Source organism: Ceratotherium simum, chromosome 11 (genome assembly GCF_057802395.1).
Source record: "Ceratotherium simum simum isolate JZ-2026a chromosome 11, ASM5780239v1, whole genome shotgun sequence".
In the NCBI taxonomy this organism is placed as follows: Eukaryota; Metazoa; Chordata; class Mammalia; order Perissodactyla; family Rhinocerotidae; genus Ceratotherium; species Ceratotherium simum.
This window is the reverse complement of record NC_141910.1, coordinates 53,028,036-53,051,893: the sequence shown is the minus strand read 5'-3', so window position 1 is coordinate 53,051,893 and position 23,858 is coordinate 53,028,036. Positions and strand designations below refer to the sequence as shown.

The 23,858-nt window shown below is 36.3% G+C and overlaps 1 protein-coding gene across 4 annotated transcripts in view; it reads right to left on the bottom strand.

Annotated features, from left to right (window-relative positions):
• Positions 1–23,858, bottom strand: part of RBKS (ribokinase) — a 92,999-nt gene that overhangs the window by 64,341 nt on the left and 4,800 nt on the right. For 3 of the 4 annotated variants that reach the window (XM_014781492.2, XM_087436976.1, XM_004418196.3), the window contains exon 2: positions 478–610. In XM_014781492.2, the coding sequence (XP_014636978.1) occupies positions 478–610 (133 nt within the window). Of the gene's footprint in view, positions 1–477; positions 611–1,058; positions 1,079–23,858 lie in introns of those variants that run through there. The other variant, XM_087436977.1, reaches the window with a different exon arrangement.

Below are 23,858 nucleotides of genomic sequence, written 5' to 3'. Positions count from 1 at the left end.
ACAGCCCAAGTGTCCATCAACAGATAAATGGATAAACAAATTGTGGTATATACAATGGAATATTATTCAACCACAAAAGGAATAAAGTACTGATACATGCTATAAGGTAGATGAACCTTGAAAACATTATGCTAAGTGAAAGAAGCCAGACACAAAATGTCACATATCATATGATTCCATTTATAGGAAATATCCAGAATAGACAAATCCATAGAGACAGAACGAAGATTGGTGGTTGCCAGGGGCTGAGGGGAGGGGGAAATGGGGAGAAACTGCTTAATGGGTAAGGAGTTTTACTTTGGACTGATGGAAATGTTCTGGAACTAGATAGAAATGGTGGTTGTACAACTCTGTAAATGTACTAAATGCCACTAAATTGTTCACTTTAAGATAGTTAAAAAAAAACAAAAACAATGAACTCAAGTCTTAAACCAGATTCTTGCCTCTAGAATCCTCTCCACTGTACTTTACACTTACCTTGCACACCATGCACGTCTTTGCTCCAAGCCTAGCAGCTTGGACACACTGGTTGGCACCTTTCCCTCCAAAGCCAATAAAAAACTTATGTCCATGGATGGTTTCTCCAGTTTTTGGCAAACGGGAAGTAAGACTATCATAATTTAAAAAGACAAGGGGGAAAAAAAAGCACATTGGTAACTGCAATCAATTTAAGTTCTTAGGAGAGAGAGCGAAAGTTATCTGATGGAGCTCTAGTCTTAGCAGTCAGAACTGCAAGCAGAAGCAGGGAAGATTACCTTTTCCTCTAAGATAACATCAGTAGTTGCATCACTATCGAGAATGCATCCGCTTGACAGAATTCCTCTCTCTCCCACCCCTCACAGCTGCACTACTGCAGCTCTACTTCAGATGGCAGTTCCTAGTGTCTGTACTGCATCAGGGTTGTTCATGGGTGCCTCTGTTTTCCATCCTGGAAAACTCTTGGAGGGAAGTAACTTCATATTCCCCCTTCCCAATGCCCAGCACAGAGCTTTATTCACAGTGGGACTTAATAAATGGGACCAAGTTAATGTGTGTTCTGTATGGGTTTATTTGGTTACCTTAATAAGAAGCAGGAAGTGTACCAGGATTCTGGTAACCATGTTCAGGACCTAAGAAGAAGAGGGAAATTGCAATTCTAGGCACTAAAGAATGTTATTTGTTTCCTTGAGGGGCAGGTGGGAATGGTATTTAGATGGCAGGATCAGGTTTTGGTCGTAGTCCATCCTGTATACCACTCATTTCATGTACTGAATCAAAAAGAGCATCTATTTTAAAAAATGAATTCTAAAGAGCTAAGTTTAGTTTTAAAATTTTACTACAGAAAATTCCAAACATATAAAACTAGAGAAAATATTGACTTCCTCTACCCCCATGCACCCATCACCCAAATTCAACTATTGTGAACTCATAGCCAATCTTGTTTCAGTCTATACCTTCATCAGCTTCTCCAAGAGCTAAGGTTTCTTACTGATATGTGACTGCCTAATGAGGATTGTATTAAATGAGGCAAAAAAGTAAAAACTTTGTTCCAGGGTATGATTTTCGTAACATTAAAAGTAGAAGATGTGAGGAAACAAAACTTTGAAGGACAGGAGACTTTAAAATGGAAAAGGAGTTCTGGGTATAGGGGCAAGTGAAGAAGATGGGCTCAAGTGGCTGAGGACTGGTTGGCTACAAAGAATGGGCAAGAGCAAGAGGGGAGAGATGGCAGGTGTGACCAAAAAGGTTAATTAGCTTTAGACAGGAAAAAAGGTCAAGAGAGAAGTTCACAATAGTAAGTCAACTGAGAACCTAATCTGTTTTAGCAGATTAGAAATTTATACTCATTTCCCACATAGGCTGTGATCTATCTGAAAACAGTATCTTTATATATTAGACTAACAGAAAAATGCCAGTTCCTACAGGTCACTAACAGCCTGTTTGCAACAGGCTGTCAAAAACACATGATTGTGTCAATAAAGACCAAGTTCCACCTGTGAACTTCTGTTATGTAGTTCTAACAATCTCAATAAATTGAGCTAAACTACTCCATTCCCTAGCAATGCACTGTCAAATATGGGTATTTGAGATTCAAAAGAGACTTGTCAATAATTCGAAAACATCCCACTCCACTCCTCCCCTTTTCAATTCTATTTTTATCTCGGATTCTAAATGCATTTATAGTACTGATGAAAAAAATATACATCTACAAGGTTCACTTCTGAAAAAGGTACTCAATCAAGAGAAAAATGGTCTTAATGTAATGTTATTATCCTGTCATTTAATTTAGCAATGACAAGTGATGATGAGATTTTGATTTGCACCAGTAATCTTAAACATTTTAGGATTCTGTTATGAGCAGGCAATGATGAGTAATCTGTGTGATTGAGTAACTATGCGAATACTTGGCTTATTGATGCTGCTACAAACAACATTCATAACAACCTTAAAAAGAAAAAATATCCAATGTGGCTAAAAACATTCCAAATAACTTAATTAGTAACACTGTCACTAACTAAACTTATGACTTCCACTATATTTATACTTAGATCTGGGTCACAATTCACTGGTTTGAACCAAGTGTATTTTTTATTATCAACAGTGGGAAATCATGAAAAATATATCACCAGATTATTACTGGGACATACATGTATGCGGGGGAGGAGTGAAATTAGGGGTACAGTGTGTGTTTGATGTGGGAGCAGATGGCTGGGATTTAAACTCATTTCTAAACAACTTATATTCAATTTAGCTATCACTGAAATTCCTCACTCCTTTGGAATTCTACTCTTTTCTTTTCCTTCTGCATCTTTGCCCTACTCTTATCGCTGTCTTCCCTCAATTGTAGACTTGCCCTGCATGAGGACAGGGATCAAGTCTGTCATGTTCTCCATTTTATCCATAGTGCCTGTCACTTAGCAAGGGGTTAACAGATTTGCTGAATCTTTCTAAGAGTCTCCCCTTGTCTCTGAAGGGTAGCAGAATATGCCACCCCAAAATATGCCGCTTTGGTATATTGATGATTTTGAGCTGTAGGCACTTGAAAACCAGCAAATGCAGGGAAAGGCTTTTTCTTTTTTCCCTTTATCTGCCTAACGATAAGTCATCCTAAAGGAACCCAACCATCATAAATCCCCTCCCCAGGAGTTTCGTCAACCAGAGAGGACTGACTCTTGTCACAGGAGAGGAAAGTAGAAGTCAACACCACACCCAGATAAACTTTGTCACAAACTATCATACCTCCCATCTATTCTTCTAAGGGCCCATTCATCTTTCCTAAAAATCATTTACTCCTCTCTAACAGGCCTACCTCCCCTTCCCCTTTCCCTATTAAAATGATATTTAATCCTGAATTCTAAGTTCCCTGAGTATCTCTCATGTATACCTGAGAGATACAGGTTAATAAACTTGTGTTTGTTTTTCTCTTGTTAATCTGTCTTTTATTACAGGGGTCTCAGCCAAGAACTAAGAAGGAGAGAGGGAAAATTATTTTTCCTCATCTACATCTCTTTGCCACATATCTCTTGTATAGCCTCCATTCTTCTGAACTGAGGATGCGGAGGTGTTGATGAATGGGAAGGAGGAGCAGACTGGCAGGGATGACCGTTCAATTGTCTGGCAACAACAATTCCATGTTTTATCAGACCTTGCCCACTGTATTCCCAATATTAGCAGCATTCCTCTTCTAGAAGCAAGAACTGTAATTAGAACTCATACTATCATTCCTTCATTCATGCATTACTTCAACAAATGTTAAATCAGTGTTTTCCAATTTACCTCCTACAGGGCAAAGTCAACTTGCTGACTATGATAAAACCTAACCCTGATATGAGTGATACATGAGAGACAAAAAGTCACAGAACAAAGAGATTAGTATGATCCAATTCATGTTTGTTAAATACGAAAAAGATATACAAATATATTCTCATTTGGTATGTAAATGCATAAAAAATGAAAAGTTAATGACAAGTATCCATGAGAAGAGTGGAAGTGGGGAGCAAAAGTTCATGTTTTACTTTATATACTTAGGTATGGAGGTATATGCAACAAGAATGTATTTGTGTCCTATAGGATTGAGCAACCAGCTGCCAGTAGGGGTGGCCAACTTGAACACATCAAGCCTCATTGTACAGGCTCTTCCTGCTTCCCTGCTTCCCTTTCCCTGTCCCTTGCTCTTGCTCCCTGGACTACAGTCCTGAATAGAGTATGTGCACTTAAGGCTTTGTCTTATGCTCTGCTTTCTGTTGAACCCAGACTAAGACAGTTTATTGCTTATTTATTTTCTTGAAAAGTAAATGAACTGGAGAGTGGAAAGTGGAATGGAGAGCAACCAGAAAGTTAGTTACAAATAGGCAGAAGCATTTCTGAATTATAAATTCTAATTTACTTTGAATTAGGATTTCCTATTTTTCTTCCTTATTAAAATCATGAAATTAAGGTCAGGTTCAAGAAAGGGCCTGCACAAAGCACTATCCCCTGGATGAAAGCATTACTATGAACATGAGGTTTAGCAGGGTGCCAAAGTCAGACAAATTAGAGGGCTCCAAGAAAAAAAAAAACAAGGCAGTACTAGTAGAAATACACTGTTGCTACCCGTTAAAAATTTAAAATAGCGTAAATTTCTGAATGAGGGAGAAAACTCAGAGAAAACCAATCATAGGAAATATGTTTGAAGTTAAAACAAACTGTAGCTTTAAAAATGTCACGACATTTTAAAGCTGGACAGAAGGGGGCGAGCCCTGTGGCTTAGCGGTTAAGTGCGCGCACTCCGCTACTGGCGGCCCGGGTTTGGATCCCGGGCGCGCACCAAGGCACTGCTTCTCCGGCCATGCTGAGGCCACGTCCCACATACAGCAACTAGAAGGATGTGCAACTATGACATACAACTATCTACTGGGGCTTTGGGGGAAAAAAAAAAAGGAGGAGGATTGGCAATAGGTGTTAGCTCAGAGTGGGTCTTCCTCAGCAAAAAGAGGAGGATTAGCATGGATGTTAGCTCAGGGCTGATCTTTCTCACACACACACAAAATAATAATAAATAAATAAATAAATAAACTTAAAAAAAAAAAAAAAGCTGGACAGAAGGAAACACCAATAAATGTTCACGGCCCCAGTCTTCCAGGCCACGAGAGGCCACGTGGTTAGAGCCTGGTTGTGTGAGGCAGGAGGCTTCAGCTACTTACTGATTGTATTACTTTTGACAGCTTTTCCCTCTTTGAACCAGCTGCTTCTCTTGCAAAACAGGTCTAATAATACTTGTCAACCCCTTAAATGCCTGGGTTTTGTGCTCTGAGTTATTTCACTGACAGGTGTTATCAGAACAATTTATCAATTGCTTTTAACTTCTTGACAATGATGTTCTTGTTACAGATTCTCAGAGATGATTCATACCAAAGGAAGGAATGACCTGGTGAAACAGGGATGTGAAGTCTTTTGACCAAAGAGGTCATGCTAATACTGACTCCAGCCAAAAGTCAAGGAATATGTTACTTGTTGGCTTTTGCATTTCATCCTTTCTTCTTCTGGCTGCAAACTTCTGACACCCTGCACGCCCCAAAACAGGGTATTGTACTATTAGTTATTAGCTCATTAAAATTCATTACACTCATTTATTATTCCTACTGCCTGTATTCTTCAACTATATCTGTTCTTTTCAGCATTTGTGTATGTCACATTTACAAGGATGAGAGTAATTTCCACACCAAGTTAGTAACATCTATTTCTACCTCTGTAAAAAGAACTTAGCTTCCCAACAAAAACTTCATTCTGTGGTTCCTAAACCTAAATTTGCAGACATATACATGATTTACTGAAGGGAATGAAACATGAATTAAGCTTTAAACAGTTCTTAACTGATTTTGATTTCTAACCCATATCTTTTCCTAGCTAACAAGTCTGTGGCTAAAGTCATTTTGTCTGAAGATGCAGCTACTCTTGAATTTATAGAATAAACAATACTGGAGCCAGAAGTAGTCAGCCTTTCAGAGTGTCATATCATTGACTCTTATTTACTTACATTTTGCTTATGTGTGAAAAAATGTGCTAGGCACTGGTAGAGCCAATAAAGATGAGTATGTTATGGTCTTCTCCCATGTTATGGTCTTACATGGCCTACTTCATTCACATCTCTGCTCAAATGTGACCTCTTCAGAGAGGCCTTCCCAGACCACCTTACAGGAGACACCCCCTTCCTAATTTATTTTTGTTAAGTAATCCTTCATTCACTCTGACAAGAAACACTAGGTTTCCGGATCAGAGACAGCCTTTTAATTACTCATGATTGTGTTAGTTCTCCATGTCTGAGTCCCCCACAGGGTGACATGATGAGAGAAACCTCCAAAAAATGAATTTTTGGAGTTTATATAGGACAGCGGACACAGCTGCTATACTCCTCCTCTCCTCTGGGGTGGGGATGGAGGAGAGAGAGAAGAGAGAACAGGAACTAACATGACCTACTGACCTTTGCTTTGTAATGTAAACAATTCCTCTCAGGGTAGAGGAAGGGAAGGTCTCTGGGTTTACAACCCCTAAAATGTAAATAAATGTGTCTAAGGGGAGAAGTCTCTAAATCTCTGCAGAGGTCTCTGACTTCCAAGGTCTGTTTGCCATTCAAACATTCTTTAATCCAGGTGTTCGCGATCTTTGCGCAACAGAAAGTCCTGATCATGCAGAAATGCGAGAACACACGTGGAGCACTGCTTCTCAACACTTTTCTTCATAGCAATATCACTACCTGACATTACAATACTCATTTATTTCTTTCCTCTTTCCCTACCTTCTTTTGGATTAATTGTACTCCATTTTATCTTCACTATTGGTGTGTTATTTAACTCTACCTCTTTCTTCTATTTTAAAAAAGTGTTTGATCTAGGGTTTACAATAAGCATCTTTAACTTACCATAATTTTCAAACATTACTATATCACTTTACTTATAAATATAGTTTACTTTACAATAGTATTCTTCCATTTCCCCTTCCTCACCTTTGTGTTATTATCATATATTTTACTTCTATATGATATAAACCTTACAACACTGTTACTTTTATTTAAACTGTCAATTGCCTTTTAAAGAAATTAATAAATGAAGAACAAAAGTAATTGTATTTACCATTTCTGGGGCTTTTCATTCCTTTGGGTGGCTCTGAGTTTCCATCTAGTATCATTTTGGTTCCACCTAAAGAACTTCCTTCAATATTTATTGCAGTGCAAGTTTCTCGTGATAAATTCTCTTGGCTATTGTTTGGCTATTTGAAGGATACAGAATTCTATGGGGACAGTTTATTTTTCAAGCACTTTAAAAATTTCATTTCATTTTTTTCTGGCTTGCATTGTTTCCGACAAGAATTCTGCAATCAATCTTTGTTCCCCTATATGTAATGTGCTTCCTTTACCCACCCCGCCTGATGCTTTTAAGAGTTTCTGTTTATAATTGGTTTGCAGGGATCTGATTGCAATGTGCTTTGGTGTGGTTTATATTATGCGTATTATGCTTGGGGTTCATTGAAATTCTTAAATCTATACATTTTTAGTTTTCATAAAATTTGAAAAATTTTCAGCTGTTATTTCTTCAAATATTTTTTGTGCCTCTCCCACTTGCTTTTTCTTCTTAGACTCCAATTACGCATATGCTAGACTGCTTGTCTCACATCACAGAGGTTCTGTGGATTTAATTCAGCCATATTTTCTCTATGCTTCAATTTAGTACTGTCTTCAAGTACACTGATCCTTTCTTCTGTAATGTCTACTCTGCTGACAAGCCCGTCAAGTGAATTTTTCATTTCAGATATTGCATTTTTCATTTCTTAAACCTCTATTTGGTTCTTTTATACATCTTCCACTTTTCTCCTCACTATATTTATGTTTTTCTTTAAATCACTGAGCATATTTATAATGGCTCTTTTAAAATCCCTTTCTGCTAATTCCACCATCCCTGTCATTTCTGTGTCGGTTTTGATTTTTTTTTCTGCATTATGGATCACATTTTCCTAATTCTTTGCATGACTAATGATTTTTGATTAGATGCTCAATATTGCAAATGTTACACTGTTGAGTGTCTTTCCAAAGCGTTGAACTTTGTTTTTTCAGGCAGTGAAGTAATTTACGATCTGTTAGATCCCTTTGAGAATGGTTTTTAAGTTTTGTTAGGGTGAGTTTAGAGTAGCCTTTACTTTAGGGCAAGTTTACCCCTTCTACTAAGTTGTAGTCCTTTTGAGATCTCTACTGAATGTTCCAGGGGTTCAATAACATTTCTGGCTGGAGAGAACTCAACACTTCCCATTCGTGTATAATTTCTGGGAAACATTCAGCTTAGAGCTCTCCAGTAGGTGCCCGCCCAGCTTTGTGGAGTTTCTCTCTATGTATGTCCAGACTGAAAAGGACTCCTATGCAGATTTCTGGACCTTTCCCTGATTAGCTCCTTCCTCTCCAGTACACGTTCCCACAAATTCTAGCCACCTTAGTCTCCCTAAGCTATGAACTCAGTTTTCTCAACTCACTGATACGGCCATGCTTTCCTTGAGTTTTTCCTCTCTGTGCCATGGTCAGTAATGTGTCTCCAGAACTCATCTTGTTTGTTTCCTTTTTTCTTCTGGATAACACTCCTGTTGTCCAATATCTGAAACAGCTGCTTCATATATTATGTCCCATATATGTCCCATTTTCTAACTGTTTATGGTGGGAAGGTAAGTCTGGTATTAGTTATACCAACATTGTTAGAATAAATATTTTTGAATGGTTTACACCTTAAAAGATACTTATATAGATAGTTGGGATGACAGATGCCTATATACATAATAAATCATACAATGAGGTGAAAGCAGGGCAAAAGTACTATGTATGACTGTAGCCAAGGAGAAAAGTAAACTGGTTATTAAATAGGAATATGGTCCGAATAATGGGGGCTACAGGGGTCACATCCTTCTTCATTCTTCCAATGTGGGATAGAGGACTGAATACAGAAGGTGCTGGGAGAGGCATATAGGTCAAAATATTTAAAAATATATTTAAAAATTAAAATACCATCTAATGTCAACAAATCTTTTTGAATAATTATATATGTACCTTCTTATTCCCAGCTGAGAAAAGTTCTGGAGAAAGAATAGAAGCTTGGAAAGGGAGGTACAGAATGAGCTAATAACTTTGGAATTAGAAGCTGCAAGAGGAGAGGGCAGGAGAAATATATGTGTGTGTATGGGGGATTAGGGAGTGGGGATTGGATAACTATAGGATGGCATAGTGGGCAAGTCAAGATGTAGAAAAATAGAGCAGAAAGCGAATTGGTGAGACTAGAGCATTTATCAAAGTTCCTAATGAAAAACTTTTTAATTCATTGAAGACAAACAAAGTATCAATAGTGACAAATAACTACAAAACCAATACTTTATTTTCTATTTTGCCAATTAATTATAGTAAATTTTAAATTCCAAAATGACTTCTGTCACCACATTGTAATTATCTAGGCTACTTCTTCCTGCCATCTGCTGGTGTAGGTTAAAGAAATACAAACGGAATTAATTTTATTCTAAGCAAAATATAATTAGAAGGATAAATCAGCATACAAAAATATAATGTATTCTGGAATCAATTATTAAAAATTTTAATTTATCTACTGTTTTTTGTTTTTGGTGCTCATGCTTCTTTCACATTCCCATCATCATGAATAATCAAGAACTGATTATGTATATTTGAACTTCACAATACATTTGTAAAATGGGTTAGGGTAAGCATTATCATCATCTCTGTTTTAGAGAGAAGTGAGAATTCAAAAAATTAATGGCTTATCAAAATGCGCATAGCTGTTAGGTGGTTGAGCCTAAATTTTAATTCAAGTCTTCTGATTCCATTGCTATGGTCTTTAAGCGATACTGTGCTACTTTCCTTGACAATCAGCTTCTTCTCAATTATTTTTATGAGAACTTTTAAGATCTACTCTCTCAGCAACTTTCAAATATGCAATACAGTCTTATTAATGCTGTACATTACATTCCTATGATTCATTTATTTTATAACTGAAAGTTTGTACCTTTTGACCCCTTTTACTCATTTTGCCCAGCCCCCACCCCTGGCAACCACCAATATGTTTTCTGTATCTATGAGCTTGTTTTTTTCTTTTTAAATTCCACATATAAGTGACATCATATGGTGTTTGTCTTTTTCTGTCTGACTTATTTCACTTAGCATAATGCCTTCATGGTCCATCCATGTTGTTGCAAATGGCAAGACTTCCTTCTTTTTTATGGCTGAATGATATTTTGTTTTACATATATATTTTCTTTATCCATTCATCAATAGGTCAACGGACACTTAGGTTGTTTCCATATCTTGGCTATTATAAACAATGTTGCAATGAACATGGGGGTGCATATATCTTTTTGAATTAGTGTTTTTGTTTTCTCTGGATAAATACTTAGAGTGGAATTGCTAGATCATACGGTAGTTCTATTTTTAATTTTTTGAGGACGCTCCATATTGTTTTCCATAGTGGCTGCTCCAATTTACATTCCCACCAACAGTGCACAAGGGTTCCCTTTTCTCCACATCCTCACCAACACTTGTTATTTCTTATCTTTTTGATAATAGCCATTCTAACAGTTGTGAGATGATATCACTTTATGGTTTTGATTTGTATTTCTCTGATGATTAGTGATGTTAAGCATCTTTTCATGTACCTGTTGGCCATCTGTATGTATTTGGAAAAATGTCTATTCAGATCTTCTTTTTTGCTATTGAGTTGTATGAATTCTTTATCTTGGATATTTTTTTCTCTCAAGTTTGACTATAATATTGGACATTCAGGAGAAATAACAGACAGATATCTGTTTAATATTATTTATATGAGCATGAAAAATAAAATCTATACTAAAAAAGACCTATAGTTCATTCCATTTCTCTCCTTCTTTTGAATGTGGCACTAAGTGATGTTACAGGGGAAAACGTGGTAGCCTCCACTACAATGTCATAATAGATTAGTGTTCACTCCTAAAATTCTATTTGTATTTCAAATCTCTTGGCATATCATATTTCCTATGCCTGGAAAGTTCTTTCACCTGCTTCTTTGCTGAGCTAATCCATATGCATCCTTTAAAATTCAACTCAGATATTACCTCCTCTAGGAGTCCTAATGGAATGGTGTAACTTAGTTGCCCTGCCTCTGCTCTCTAGCAATCTATGCATGTTTCTCTTATAGCATGTATCACATTCACTTCTATATCACCATGGCCTAAGACTGTGCCTCTACACACCATGTGTCCAATATACATTTGTTAAAACATATAATACATTAATAGTGGCAGATACCATTTCTTGAGTGCTTACCTTGAGATAAATACTGCACTAAGCACTTTATGACCACTAAATCAATTAATCCTTAAAATAATCCCATGAGAAAGTTGTTATTATTTTCATCTCCATTTCAGAGATAAGAAGAATGAGAATTAGATTAAAAAAACATACCCAAGTTCACCCAGTAGAAGGTGGCAGAGCCAGGATTCAAACCAAGGTCGGTCTGACTCCAAAATCCATTATATTATCCACAAATGTACTTAAAGCCCCTTGGACATATTTATATTTCATGTTTTTATAATTTCTTGTGTAATTTCTGGTAGCTGTGCTTCTGAAAAGCACTGGAGTTTTGCAAGCTGAACCAAGATGCTAAGATGGAAAGACCAAATAATGGTGCTTCTCTTCCTAGAGTTCAGAAGGAATTAAGTTGATGGACAGAATGTTCTCAAATTTAACTTTTTCTTCTTAAACCTGTGGGTACACTACTCTTTGTGTAAACTACGATTTAATAGAAGAGAGAACGTAATTTCATGTGAAATATGACTATAGTTAACTTAAGCTTAATATTCCATGGTGTTCTACAAGAACCATCATGACTTACTTGTCCTCTATAACCTTAATAAGTTTGAGAAACAGTATTCTAAAGGGTAGTTTATTGTAAAATAACATGTTTGAAATGAATCCAAATACATCAGAACTCACATTAAAAGTGAATAGATTACATTCTCCAGATAAAAAAACAAAAAATATTACAGTCATAAAAAAACAAAACAAACCAATACAAAGACTAAAATCCAGCTATGTGCTGTTTATAAGAGACATACCTAAAACAAAAGGGCACATAATGTATAAAATAAAAAGATGGGAAAAGATATACCAGGCAAATAGCAACTAAAATAAACCTGGACAGCTTTGGCAGGCCAAAGTAAAAGCTTAGAGCAAAAAGAGACAAAGATGGTTACTACCTTTATCCAAAAGGTTAAATTCAGTGGGAAAAGTTAACAATTCTAATACAACTAATAAAATAGCATATATATGTAGATGTATGTATATATGTATATGTATGTATATATGTGTGTATGTGTGTATATATTTATATGTATATACAAATAAACATAACTAAAAGAAATTGACAAATCTACCATCATGGTAGGTGATTTTAACACAATTCCTTAAGTAATCAGATCAAGCTGTCAACAGAAAGTCAGGCTGGCCTAATGAATATATAGAAAATACCATGGCTAACACCTATCAAATAATAATTTTTTCTCATGAATGCAGTGAACATTTACAAAAATTGACCAGGTACTAGACTATACCGAAAGTCTCTTCAAATTTCAAAGAATAGTATATTTATAAAAGATTGTCTGACCTTAACAGGCTAAATTAGAAGTTAATAATAAAAAGATAAAAAGCCTCCATATGTAAAGAGATTACAAAAATGTTTTTAAATAACTGATGGATCAAAAAACACACAATAATGGTATTTAAGAAGTGAAAACTAAATTATAACAACAACAAAAAGTATCCTATATTAAAACATGCGGCTATAGAGGTAGTTAGAAGGATATTTCAAGTCCTAATCATTTACATTAGAATATAACAAAGAGTAAAAAGTAATGAGTTAAGTATCGAACTGAAGAAGTTAGAAGTACCACAGAAAAAATCCAAAGAAAGTAGAAAAACCAAGTAACAAAGATAAGAGCAGAAATTAATGAAATAGAAAAGACAAAATGGAGGATCAACAAAGTCCAAAGTGATGTCTTTAAAATGTACGATAAAATTGAAATATCTTACAAGACTGATTTTTAAAAATCATAAACAATATTAACCCTAAAAAAGGAAACATACCTATAGATACAGTACAGATTGAAAATATAATGAGACCGTATTTCTAAATTACTGTATGCAAACAAATTTAAAAGCCTAGGTGAAAACTTCTTCCTAGAAAAATATAAATATAAAATTGACTTAAGAAGAAATAGAAAATAGGAAAGGTCCTATAACCATGAGGGAAACTGAATCAGTAGTTGAAAACTTCCTGCTAAGAAAATACCAATCCTAGTTGGTTTTGCAGGTGAGTTCTATCAAACATTCAAAGACAGATATCACCATCTTACACAAACTTGTTCAGAGAAAAGAAAAGGGGAAAAATCTCCTTACATTTAATGAGACTAGTATAACCTTGATACTAAATCCAGACAAGGATGAATCACTCATGAATTCTGAAGCAAAAATAATGAACAAGGGGCTGGCCCCACGGCATAGTGGTTAAGTTTGGCGTGCTTCGCTTTGGTGGCCTGGGGTTTGCAGGTTCAGATCCTGGGTGTGGACCTACACCAATCATCAAGCCATGCTGTGGCGGCGACCCATATACAAAATAGAGGAAGACTGCCACAGATATTAGCTCAGTGCCAGTCTTCCTTAAGCAAAAAGAGGAGAATTGGCAACAGATGTTAGCTCAGGGCCAATCTTCCTCACCAAAATAAATAAACAAACAAATAAAAATAATGAACAAAATATTAGCAAATCAAATCATGCAATGACTAAAAAAGATAATATATTGTGACCAAGTCGGGTTTATTTCAAGAATGCAAGTATGGTTTCACATTAGCAAATTTATTAATATTTAATATCTTAACAGATGAAAGGAGAAAAAAATAAAAGCATTAGGTAAAAGTCAACATCCATTCATTCATTAAATTATTCAATAAGTATTTATTGAGCATTAACTATCTAACAGCTGGGTGTTGGGGTTAAAGTAGACAAAAATCCCTGACCTCATGGAGCTTCGATTCTAGTGATAGTAAAAACTTAACAAATTAGGACTAAAAGGGAACTTTCCTAATCTGAAAATGGGTATTGTCTTAGTCTGCTCAGGCTGCTGTAACAAAATACCATCAACTAGATGGCTTAAACAACAAACATTTATTTTTCACAGTTCTGGAGGCAGGAAGTCTGAGATCCAGGGTGCTAGCATGGTTGATTTCTTGGTGAGGGCTCACTTCTAGTTATGTCCCCACATGGCCTTACATGATACATACACACACAGAGAAAGAGAGGGAGACATAGCTCATGTCTCCTCCTCTTTTTATAAGCACTTTAATCCCAGCATGAGGGCAGCACCCTTATGACCTAATCTAACTCTAATCACCTCCCAAAGGCCCCACCTCCAAACACCATCACATTGGGAGTTAGGTTTTTTTTTTTTTTAATAATTTTATTTATTTATTTATTTTCCCCCCCAAAACCTCAGTAGATAGTTATATGTCATAGTTGCACATCCTTCCAGTTGCTGTATGTGGGATGCCGCCTCAGCATGGCCGGAGAAGTGGTGCGTCGGTGTGCGCCCAGGATCTGAACCTGGGCTACCAGCAGCGGAGCGTGCGCACTTAACCGCTAAGCCACAGGGCGGCCCCGGGAGTTAGGGTTTTAACATATGAATTTTGGGGGGACACAAATATTCAATTCATAGCAGGTATCTCTACAAAACCTATATGAAACATCATAATAGAATCACCAAACTTTAAAAGCATTCCATATAAAATTAGAACAAGGCAGGGATGTTAACTATCAATGTTTCTATTTAACATTGTATTGGAGGTCTCTACCTGCACATAAGACAAGAAAAGGAAATAAAAAAGTATAAGAACTCATAAGAAACAGGCTTGTTTACAAATAATATGGCAGTCCACATACAAAATCCATAGACAGACTATTAGAATAAGAGTGATTGACAAAGTTGCCAGATATAATAAATATGCATAAATGTCACTTTCATTTTTATACAGCAGCAACAAAGAATTAGAAAAAGCAATAAAAAATATACCATTTACAATAGCAACAAAACCTAAAAGGAAATTAGGAATAAGTCTAACAAAAGCTGTACAATACTTTTATTGAGAAAAGAATAAAACATAATTGAAAGTCATTAAAGAAGACTTAACCACTTATTTAAGAAGTCTCAATACCAAAAAGATTTCCCCCAAAGTGAACTATAGATTTAATGCATTTACAATAAAAATCCAAGCACGGTTTTCCACGGAACTTGATAAACTGATTCTAAAATTCACATGGAAGAGCAAAGAGCCAAGTATAGTCAAGACTACTCCAGAAAAAGAACTAGATTAGGGGGCAGAGAAGGAACATTGTATACTAGATAACAAGACTTACTATCAAGTTACTTATTAGGAAAGTGTATAGTATTGGTCCATTAACTTATTATAAACTTTCTTAGTAGGAGACAGTATGGTGTCAGTGCAGAAATAGACAAATAGACCAATGGACTAGAATAAAGGTCCAGAATCAGACTCACACATATATGTAAACCTAATATATGACAGAGCTAGAAATGCAGATTCACAGAGATTATTCAGTGAATAATGCTGGCACGACATGAAAAAAAAGTGAATCCCTATCTCACACCGTATGTAGAGGTCAATAACAGATAGATAAAGGGTTTAAAAGGCATACTTTAAAATGTTTATAAGAAAATACAAAGAACATCTTTATGAAGGACTTACCAGACACAAAAATTTGACCACAATAAAATAAAAACTTCCATGAATTAAAAGACACTGTAAACAAAGTGAGAAGACAAATCAAGTTGTGATATAAATAACCATGAAAGAAATATACCTAAATTATATTAAAAAGTCCTTTGATTCAAGAGAATGAAAACTTACATCCACAAAATACTTGTATATGAATGCTTATAGCAGCATTCTTCATAATGGCCAAAAAGTGGAACAATCCAAAGGTCTATGCGTTGATGAAGGGATAATTAAAATGTGGTATACCTATACAGTAGAATATTAGCAATAAAAATAAAATACTGATATACACTACAACATGGATGAAACTTAAAAACATTATGCTAATTGAAAAAAGCCAGTCACACAGGACCACATACTATATGATGTCATGTTTATGAAATGTCCCAAATAGGCAAGTCTGTAGAGACAGAAAGTAGACTAGTGGTTGCCTAGGGCTGGGAGAGATAGGGGGGTGGAAGTTGGGCGTGACAGCTAAGGGGTGCAAGCTTCTTTTTGGGGTGATGAAAATGTTTTAAAATTGATTGTGATGATGGTTGCCAATTTTGTGAATATACTAAAAGCCACTGGATCATACCCCTTAAATGGGAGAATTATGTGGTATATAAATTGTATTTCAATAAAGTTGTTAAAAAATCATTTGGATCAATAAGAAAAATTCAAACAATAGAAAAATGGGCAAATGACATGAACAAATATTTCACAGAAGAGGAAACACTAATAGTCCAAAAATCTGACTCAATGTTAACTTCTTTAGTATTCAAAAATTGCAGATTGAAATTTCAATATTGGAGATAACCAGGGCTGCCAAATTTGGTAGTGCAGATTATTCATGCAATAGGGTACCTGGTTGAGGGAACAGTAGGGGTCGAAATCTGGACTTTGCTCTTCTTGCTGCATCTGCCTGGAAGGGACTTGTTTTTTTAATCATTTGCACAAAATTTTGTATGGCTGGCATCTGTCCTGGAGAAATAATTTAACAAGCATCAAGTTGGAAAAAATTGAAAAGTCTAATACTATCAAATACTGGGGAGGATGTGGATAACAAATTATGAACTGGTACAACCATTTGGAAAACACTTTGGCATTACCTAGTAAAGCTGACAATGTGTATACCTGAATGTTCTAGCAATTCCATTCCTAATCTTAGCCCGAGACATTCAAGCATATATGCCTTAGGAGAAACACACAAGAATATTCCTAGTAGCCTTATTTACAATAGCAAAATAACTAGGGAAAAAAGTTTATCAACAGTAGAATGAATAAATAAATTGTTGTATATTTACACAATGGAATTATATAGCAGAAACATGGGTGAATTTCAAAAATATTTGACAAAAATTCCCTAGTAATTTTTCAGCTCCATTATAATCTTATGTGACTACCATTGTATATGCGGCCGGTCTTTGACTGAAACATGGTTATGCAGTGCATGACTATAGGGAGGAGGGGGGTATGGAGTAGACCTGTGGAGGATAGTGCAGTCAAGGTAATGATGGCATTACGGTAAAAATTCAAGAACTATGGATTCCCTAGGAAGACCTTCCCACTCTTCCCAAGAGCTAGCTGTGCAGCTATCTCTGGACCCTTACAAAAAATGTACTCACTACTTGAAGTAACTTAAATGATTCTCTGCTCATTACAACCCAAAGAGCTAACTGGTTAAATAACGCACTGTACCCTGGTTGCAGTTGTCATTAGAGTTTAAAGTTCTGCTGGAACTAAGGTCCCTTCACAGACATTCTACACAGCTTCTATTCTTGGGCAACCATGGCGTGCAAGTACTGTGTCACTTCACAAATGTTCACTGAGTAACTATCTTAAGCAAGGTACTGTGATATTTTGAAAGGCTTAAAATAAACAAATGTGTAATCTTGATAAGTACAAACAGGATACTAATTTTCTAATTATCCTTAACTATTTTGGGTAAAACCCTATTTTCTTTATGGTCTTGATGTGATACCAAAAAACTGCTTAAGATTTTTATTAAAACAACCTAGAGGACTTTAAAATTGAATTTCTATAAAATTCTTGGCAGAGTACTTGATTGAAAACTTAGGTAACTGAAAATTTAGATCTGTATTTCTCACTTCAAAACGAAGACTTCTAATTTAGAAAAAAATCAATATTATTGCTATCACAGTCTATGAATTATAACATTTTAAACCAGTGACACAAATCCAGATGTAAAATGTAATACGTAAAGGGCACTTAAAAACTGTTGCGCAAGTCACTTTCTGCAATAGTATGGAAGAATTGCATTAGAAATACTTTTGACTATAGAGGAAAAGCCAGTATCTAATGTGATGTATTTGGGAAACAAACCAAAAACAAAACAAAATACCCCAAAACAAAAAACTCCAAATCCCAAGCAAAAACAAACAAAATCCCCAAGTTTTATTTAGAAAACAAGTCAACTATATATATATACAAAGATAATTCATAGCTGCCTTTTGCAAATATACAAGAAAAGCCCCAAGTCAAGCTAGTAATATAAAAATTGTGAAGAAAGTAAAGTAAGGTAGATGGAAATATTCTAAATGTTCACATGAAGAGTTTAAGATCACAAAGAAGCGTCTTCAATCAGTTATCATAAGAAGAGCTTTACACAATTCAAAGAAATATTGTCCTTGAAGATCATACCACAAATGAGAAACTTATTATGTAGAAAATACTAAAAAGTGATTAAAATTGTATTCAATGAGGCAAATTTTGTTTTAGTATAACTATGGAAGAAAGACCGGGGAATCACCTCAAATACTTTTTGGGATACTCAGTCCACTGTCCGCGCACATTTATTACGCTGACTACATTCTAGGCTTTGTGTTGAGGTTCTGGGGATATCCAGACCCTCCCCAGACCCTGTCCTCACAGAGCTTATGGTATAGTATTAACATTGTATGTTCACTGTCAAAATGGAGGAAGAGTCAGCCACTTAACTAGGAGGCAACTGTCCTAAGCAGAACTCACATAATTCAAGAACTGATATCCATTGGACAGTGTCACATGACACAATTTATTGCATTAAGACTTCGTATTATTACAACTGAGAGACTGTATAACCAGGTATGGTGGTACTTATAAATTGATTTTCCTATCTGTGCCGACTACGATCCCCCGTGGTGAGGAATAACCCTATCCCCATTCTCTCAAAGGTTAATTTCTCCAAATTACCTCAGTATTTTGCCACGTTCACACTACTACATAGCTCCTGCTTTTACTGATAAATCACTTGTTCTTCACCCTGGTGGCACATTAGAGTCTATGGGGGAATTTATTAAAAAATATTTTTGCCTGGGCCCTATCGCCAGAAGTCTGGTTTAATTGATTCTAATTGGCCCCGAGGGTTGAGAACTTTCTCTTCCTCACTTCCACAATGTTTTATGGTAGCTGGAATCTTAAAACCCAATTTTATGGCTCTACTTTCACTCATACTATTAGTTCCTTTGCTGCAGAACTAACTCTCTTTTATACTAGACTCTTAATTCTTTTTCTCTGAACACTCTCATTTAAAATCTTAAGGGGCAGCCAACAGAAAAATGGACAAAAGACACATGGACAAACAATTCACAAAAGAAGAAATACAAACAACCAACAAAATTCAATCTCATTTGTAATAAAACATGAGAGAACACTTATCACCTTTCAAACTGGCAATGTGTTGGTTAAGATTCTACAAACAGACCTTTCATCGCTGGTGGAAGTGTATTTCAGAACAATTTTTATGATGTCAAATTGGCAACATATTTCAAAGTTTAAAATATGTTATTCTCTTTGACCTAGAAATTCCACCTCTATGAATTTCCCTAAGGAAACAGACATGAGGCCAAAAGGTAAGTGTGTTCAAAGAAGTTCATCATAACAAATGGAATCAACTTAACTGTGAAATTTCGGGCACTGAATCAATAAATTTTGGTATCTCCAATAATAGAGTATTAGGTGGTGACAAAAATGCTGCTGCTGAGTTTGGGAGTGGTGGAGAAGGTGTGAGGTTTACTGAGCTCCTCCTCTGCACAGACAACCTCCCTCCCCTAAACATACACTTAGACACAACACATTTGACTGGACATGGGGACACATAATTGCATAAGAGGATACAAAAGAGGGACTACTAGCAGGAGTTAGAAATAAGTGACAAAACAAAAAAATCACAATAAACTGGAATCGGAAAAGGAGGCTTAAATGGGTAAGATGAAGAGTAGGCAGTTTAAAAAGAAATACAAGGAGGAGAAAGGAAAAGTGGTACAACTGCTCTGGAAAACAATGATGGTTCCTCAAAAAATTAAACATAGAATTACTATATGATCCAGCAATTCCACTTCTGGGTATATCCCCCAAAGAACTGACAATAGGGACTTGAACAGATATTTGTACACTCATGCTTATAGCAGCATTCTTCACAATAGCCAAAAGCTGGAAGCAACCTAAGTGTCCCCGGATAGATGAATAGATAAACAAAATATGGTATATACATACAATATCATTCAGCCTTAAAAAGGAAGGAAATTTTGACACATGCTACAACATGAATTAACCTTGAAGACATCATGCTAAGTGAAATAAGCCAGCCACAAAAGGTCAAATAACTGCATGATTCCACTTATATGAGGTACCTGGAGTAGTCAAATTCATAAAGACAGAAGTAGAATGGTGCCTGCCAGGGGCTGGGGGGAGGGAGGATGGGGAGTCAGTGTTTAATGGGTATACAGATTCAGTCTGGGAAGATGAAAAAAGTTCTGGAGATGGATGGTGAAGATGGTTGTATAATAATGTGAATATACTTAATGCCACTGAACTGTACACTTAAAAATGGTAAATTTTAGGGGCCAGCCTGGTGGCACAAGCGGTTAAGTGCATGCGCTCTGCTGCTGCAGCCTGGGTTCGCCGGTTCGGATCCTGGGCGCACACCAATGCACCACTCGTCAAGCCATGCTGTGGCGGCGTCCCATATAAAGTAGAGGAAGATGGGCATGGATGTTAGCCCAGGGCCAGTCTTCCTCAGCAAAAACAGGAGGATTGGCAGATGTTAGTTCAGGGCCGATCTTCCTCACAAAAAAAAAAAAAGGTAAATTTTATATTTAGTGTATTTTACTACAATAAAAAAAGATCTGAAAAAAAATTCTAAAGGACATTATTAAGTCCTCCAATACAGATAACTGCATTATTTGCTTTTTCTTCCCCCAAGGAAACCATTCCCTAGTAGCACTTTTGAACACCTTATCTCTTGCAAATATATGTCAAACTTCTGAAATGCCTCTCAAAACTTCACAATAATGTCATAGTATTTGAGAATCAAGAGATGTAAGCTTTAACCCTGGCTCCAACCTTAACTAGGTATTTGCTGGGGGCAAATCACTTCTCTTCCCAGTTTTGTTTCCAATAATTAAAATGAGCAGCGTGCAATACAAAAATGAATTGAACCCTGTGGCATAGTGGTTAAGTCCGGTGCGCTCCACTTTGGCAGCCTGGGTTCGAGGATCCCGGGCATGGACCTACACCACTCATCAAGCCATGCTGTGGCAGTGACCCACAAACAAAATAGAGGAAGGCTGGCACAGATGTTAGCTCAAGGCTAATCTCCCTCACCAAAGAAAAAAAAGAATTCAAGGTTCTTGCCTACTCTAAGTCTCTAGTTTCACAGTATTTATTTACATTCCCCAACCACACCTTTACTATATTATAAATATCTTTGTTACGTGGGTGGTTGAGTTTGTGTAGTTTGTTTTTTAAGAGTATTGGTGTAGGGAAACATCTCTTTTGTATTTTAGCATTCTATTTTATATTTAATATCTTCTATCTTAGTTTCATTATCTCCAATAAATAGCTATGAATTTCTTGAGCTAAATTTGTCATTAGTTTCTCCATTACAGTTACGAAAGCACATCAATATTTTTTTCTTAAATCTCAAAATCAAATTTAGGTTTTTTTCACTAAGAGGGGATTTGACTATCTTTTAATTATTTGATAACATTTATTTATTTTGAGTTTTAAGGAATACAATTGTTTTTCCTCCCTAAAAAGCATGAAGCAAAGAATTCTTTTGGTTCATAAGATGAGATTCTTTTCAAGAATTCCACTTTCTAGGTCTCACCAGTTTGGGAAAGCTAATTGTCAGCATGAGGGTTTGCTCATAAAGGACCAGAGAGTGAATGCCTGATACATGCCCATTTTACTTAGATGTTTTCAACTATTTTATCCCCTAAATATTTTTTCCTCTTCTTTATCCCCATTGCTACTGTCCTAGTTCAAGCCTCAACAACTCTTGTGAAGACTATTGCTTTACCTTTCAAATGGGTCTCCCGGTCTTCAAGGAGAATGTCTTTGACGTCCTCAAAACATTGTGCCTTTGGCACCAAGTGAGCTATGTGAAATACAAATCTGACCATGTCATTCCTGTACTTTGAGCCCTGCAATGGCTTCCAGGGCCTACAGAATAAAACCCAAGCACCTTAACATAGCTATTGAGGCCTTTCATCAATGCCTTACATTTGATGCTCTACAGACCCAGTGGTTGCTGTCCTCAGCACACCCGGTGCATACCCACATTCATAACCTTGCTCCTTTGTGTTCTCCCAGCTGGCCAGAATGTAGTCCCTTCTCTTTTTTGCTGGGCTAGCACCTCCTTATTTTTCAATACTTGGCTCAGTAGGCATCTCATCCAGGAAGTTTTCCCTGTGCTCCCACAGAACCTGCAGTCACTTACCATATCACACTGCAATGATCTATCTTTGAGTCTGCCTTCTTCCTTAGACTGCAAGTTCCTCAAGAGCAATGACTGTGTTTTACTAATTGCAGCATCCCTAGCACTTAGCACAGTCCCAGTATTTCAATATTATATACAAGTAATCAAAATACTGGAGCAACATTCATTACAAAGCCCTCCTTTCCTTGTTCTCCCTAGAATATAGACAATATGGCAGAAAGAGCTGGCAAAGGAACAGATTCCTAAATGGACCGCTTAGTAATACCACACAGTAGGTGCCTTTTCTTTGTCATATATAATTTACTTTTTAAGATATATTTTCTTTGAAGGGATGAAAATTAGCAAATTTCCCATGAATGATTTTTTTTGATATTAGGGAATTCAGTTGACAGAAACATGTTTAACAAAATACAAATTTAAGGGCCGGCCCCGTGACTTAGCGGTTAGGTGCTCACGCTCCGCTGCTGGCGGCCTGGGTTCGGATCCCAGGCGCGCACCAACGCACTGCTTCTCCGGCCATGCTGAGGCCGTGTCCCACATACAGCAACTAGAAGTATGTGCAGCTATGACATACAACTATCCACCGGGGCTTTGGGGGGAAAATAAATAAGTGAATAAAATCTTTAAAAAAAAACCAAAATACAAATTTAAAAATTGATTGGTAACTGATAAGCAAATTTCAAGACCAATTTAAGGAGCAGAAAGAATAATGAAGGATGATATTATATTCTTCCAACATTGGGAAAGCATGATACTTTTTGGACCAACATTTCTTTGGCTTTTTCTTCCCTGAAAATGGGACTACAAAAGAGATTTTTCTGTTCTAAATATGAAAAGTCAAGAGACTTCCAGTGGAATGCAGGGCTAGAGGGTACTGTAATATGTCAAACACAAATAACTTTTTCTAGGTACAGCATAAAATTCTGGCTGATTTTTTTTTTTTTTTTTTTAGTAATCTAGATCCAATGTTTCATCCACTTTGGATCTAAAAGCTTCTAAATTCACTTATTCCACTATCCAATTAAAATCTTTTGAGAATTAAGCAACCATTGCCTGACTTGCCAAGGATTAAATTTAGGTGCTTGGTTGAACATGAGCTGTATCTCTCAAGCCATCACTTTTAATTGGAGCATAGGAAAGGATAACATAGGGTTTTAGCTGACATCATAGGCTATTGCCATGGAAATGTAAACATGAGTTTGTGTTAAGCTTGTCTCAAAGCAAGTTTTAGGAGTAGAGAGAGACTGGGAGACAGGAAATAAATTATGTAAAAAGTGTATCCTCTAAATGTTGGAGTGCCCTAGGAGCCCCTAGTGATCTCATCCTGCCTCACCGATTCAAA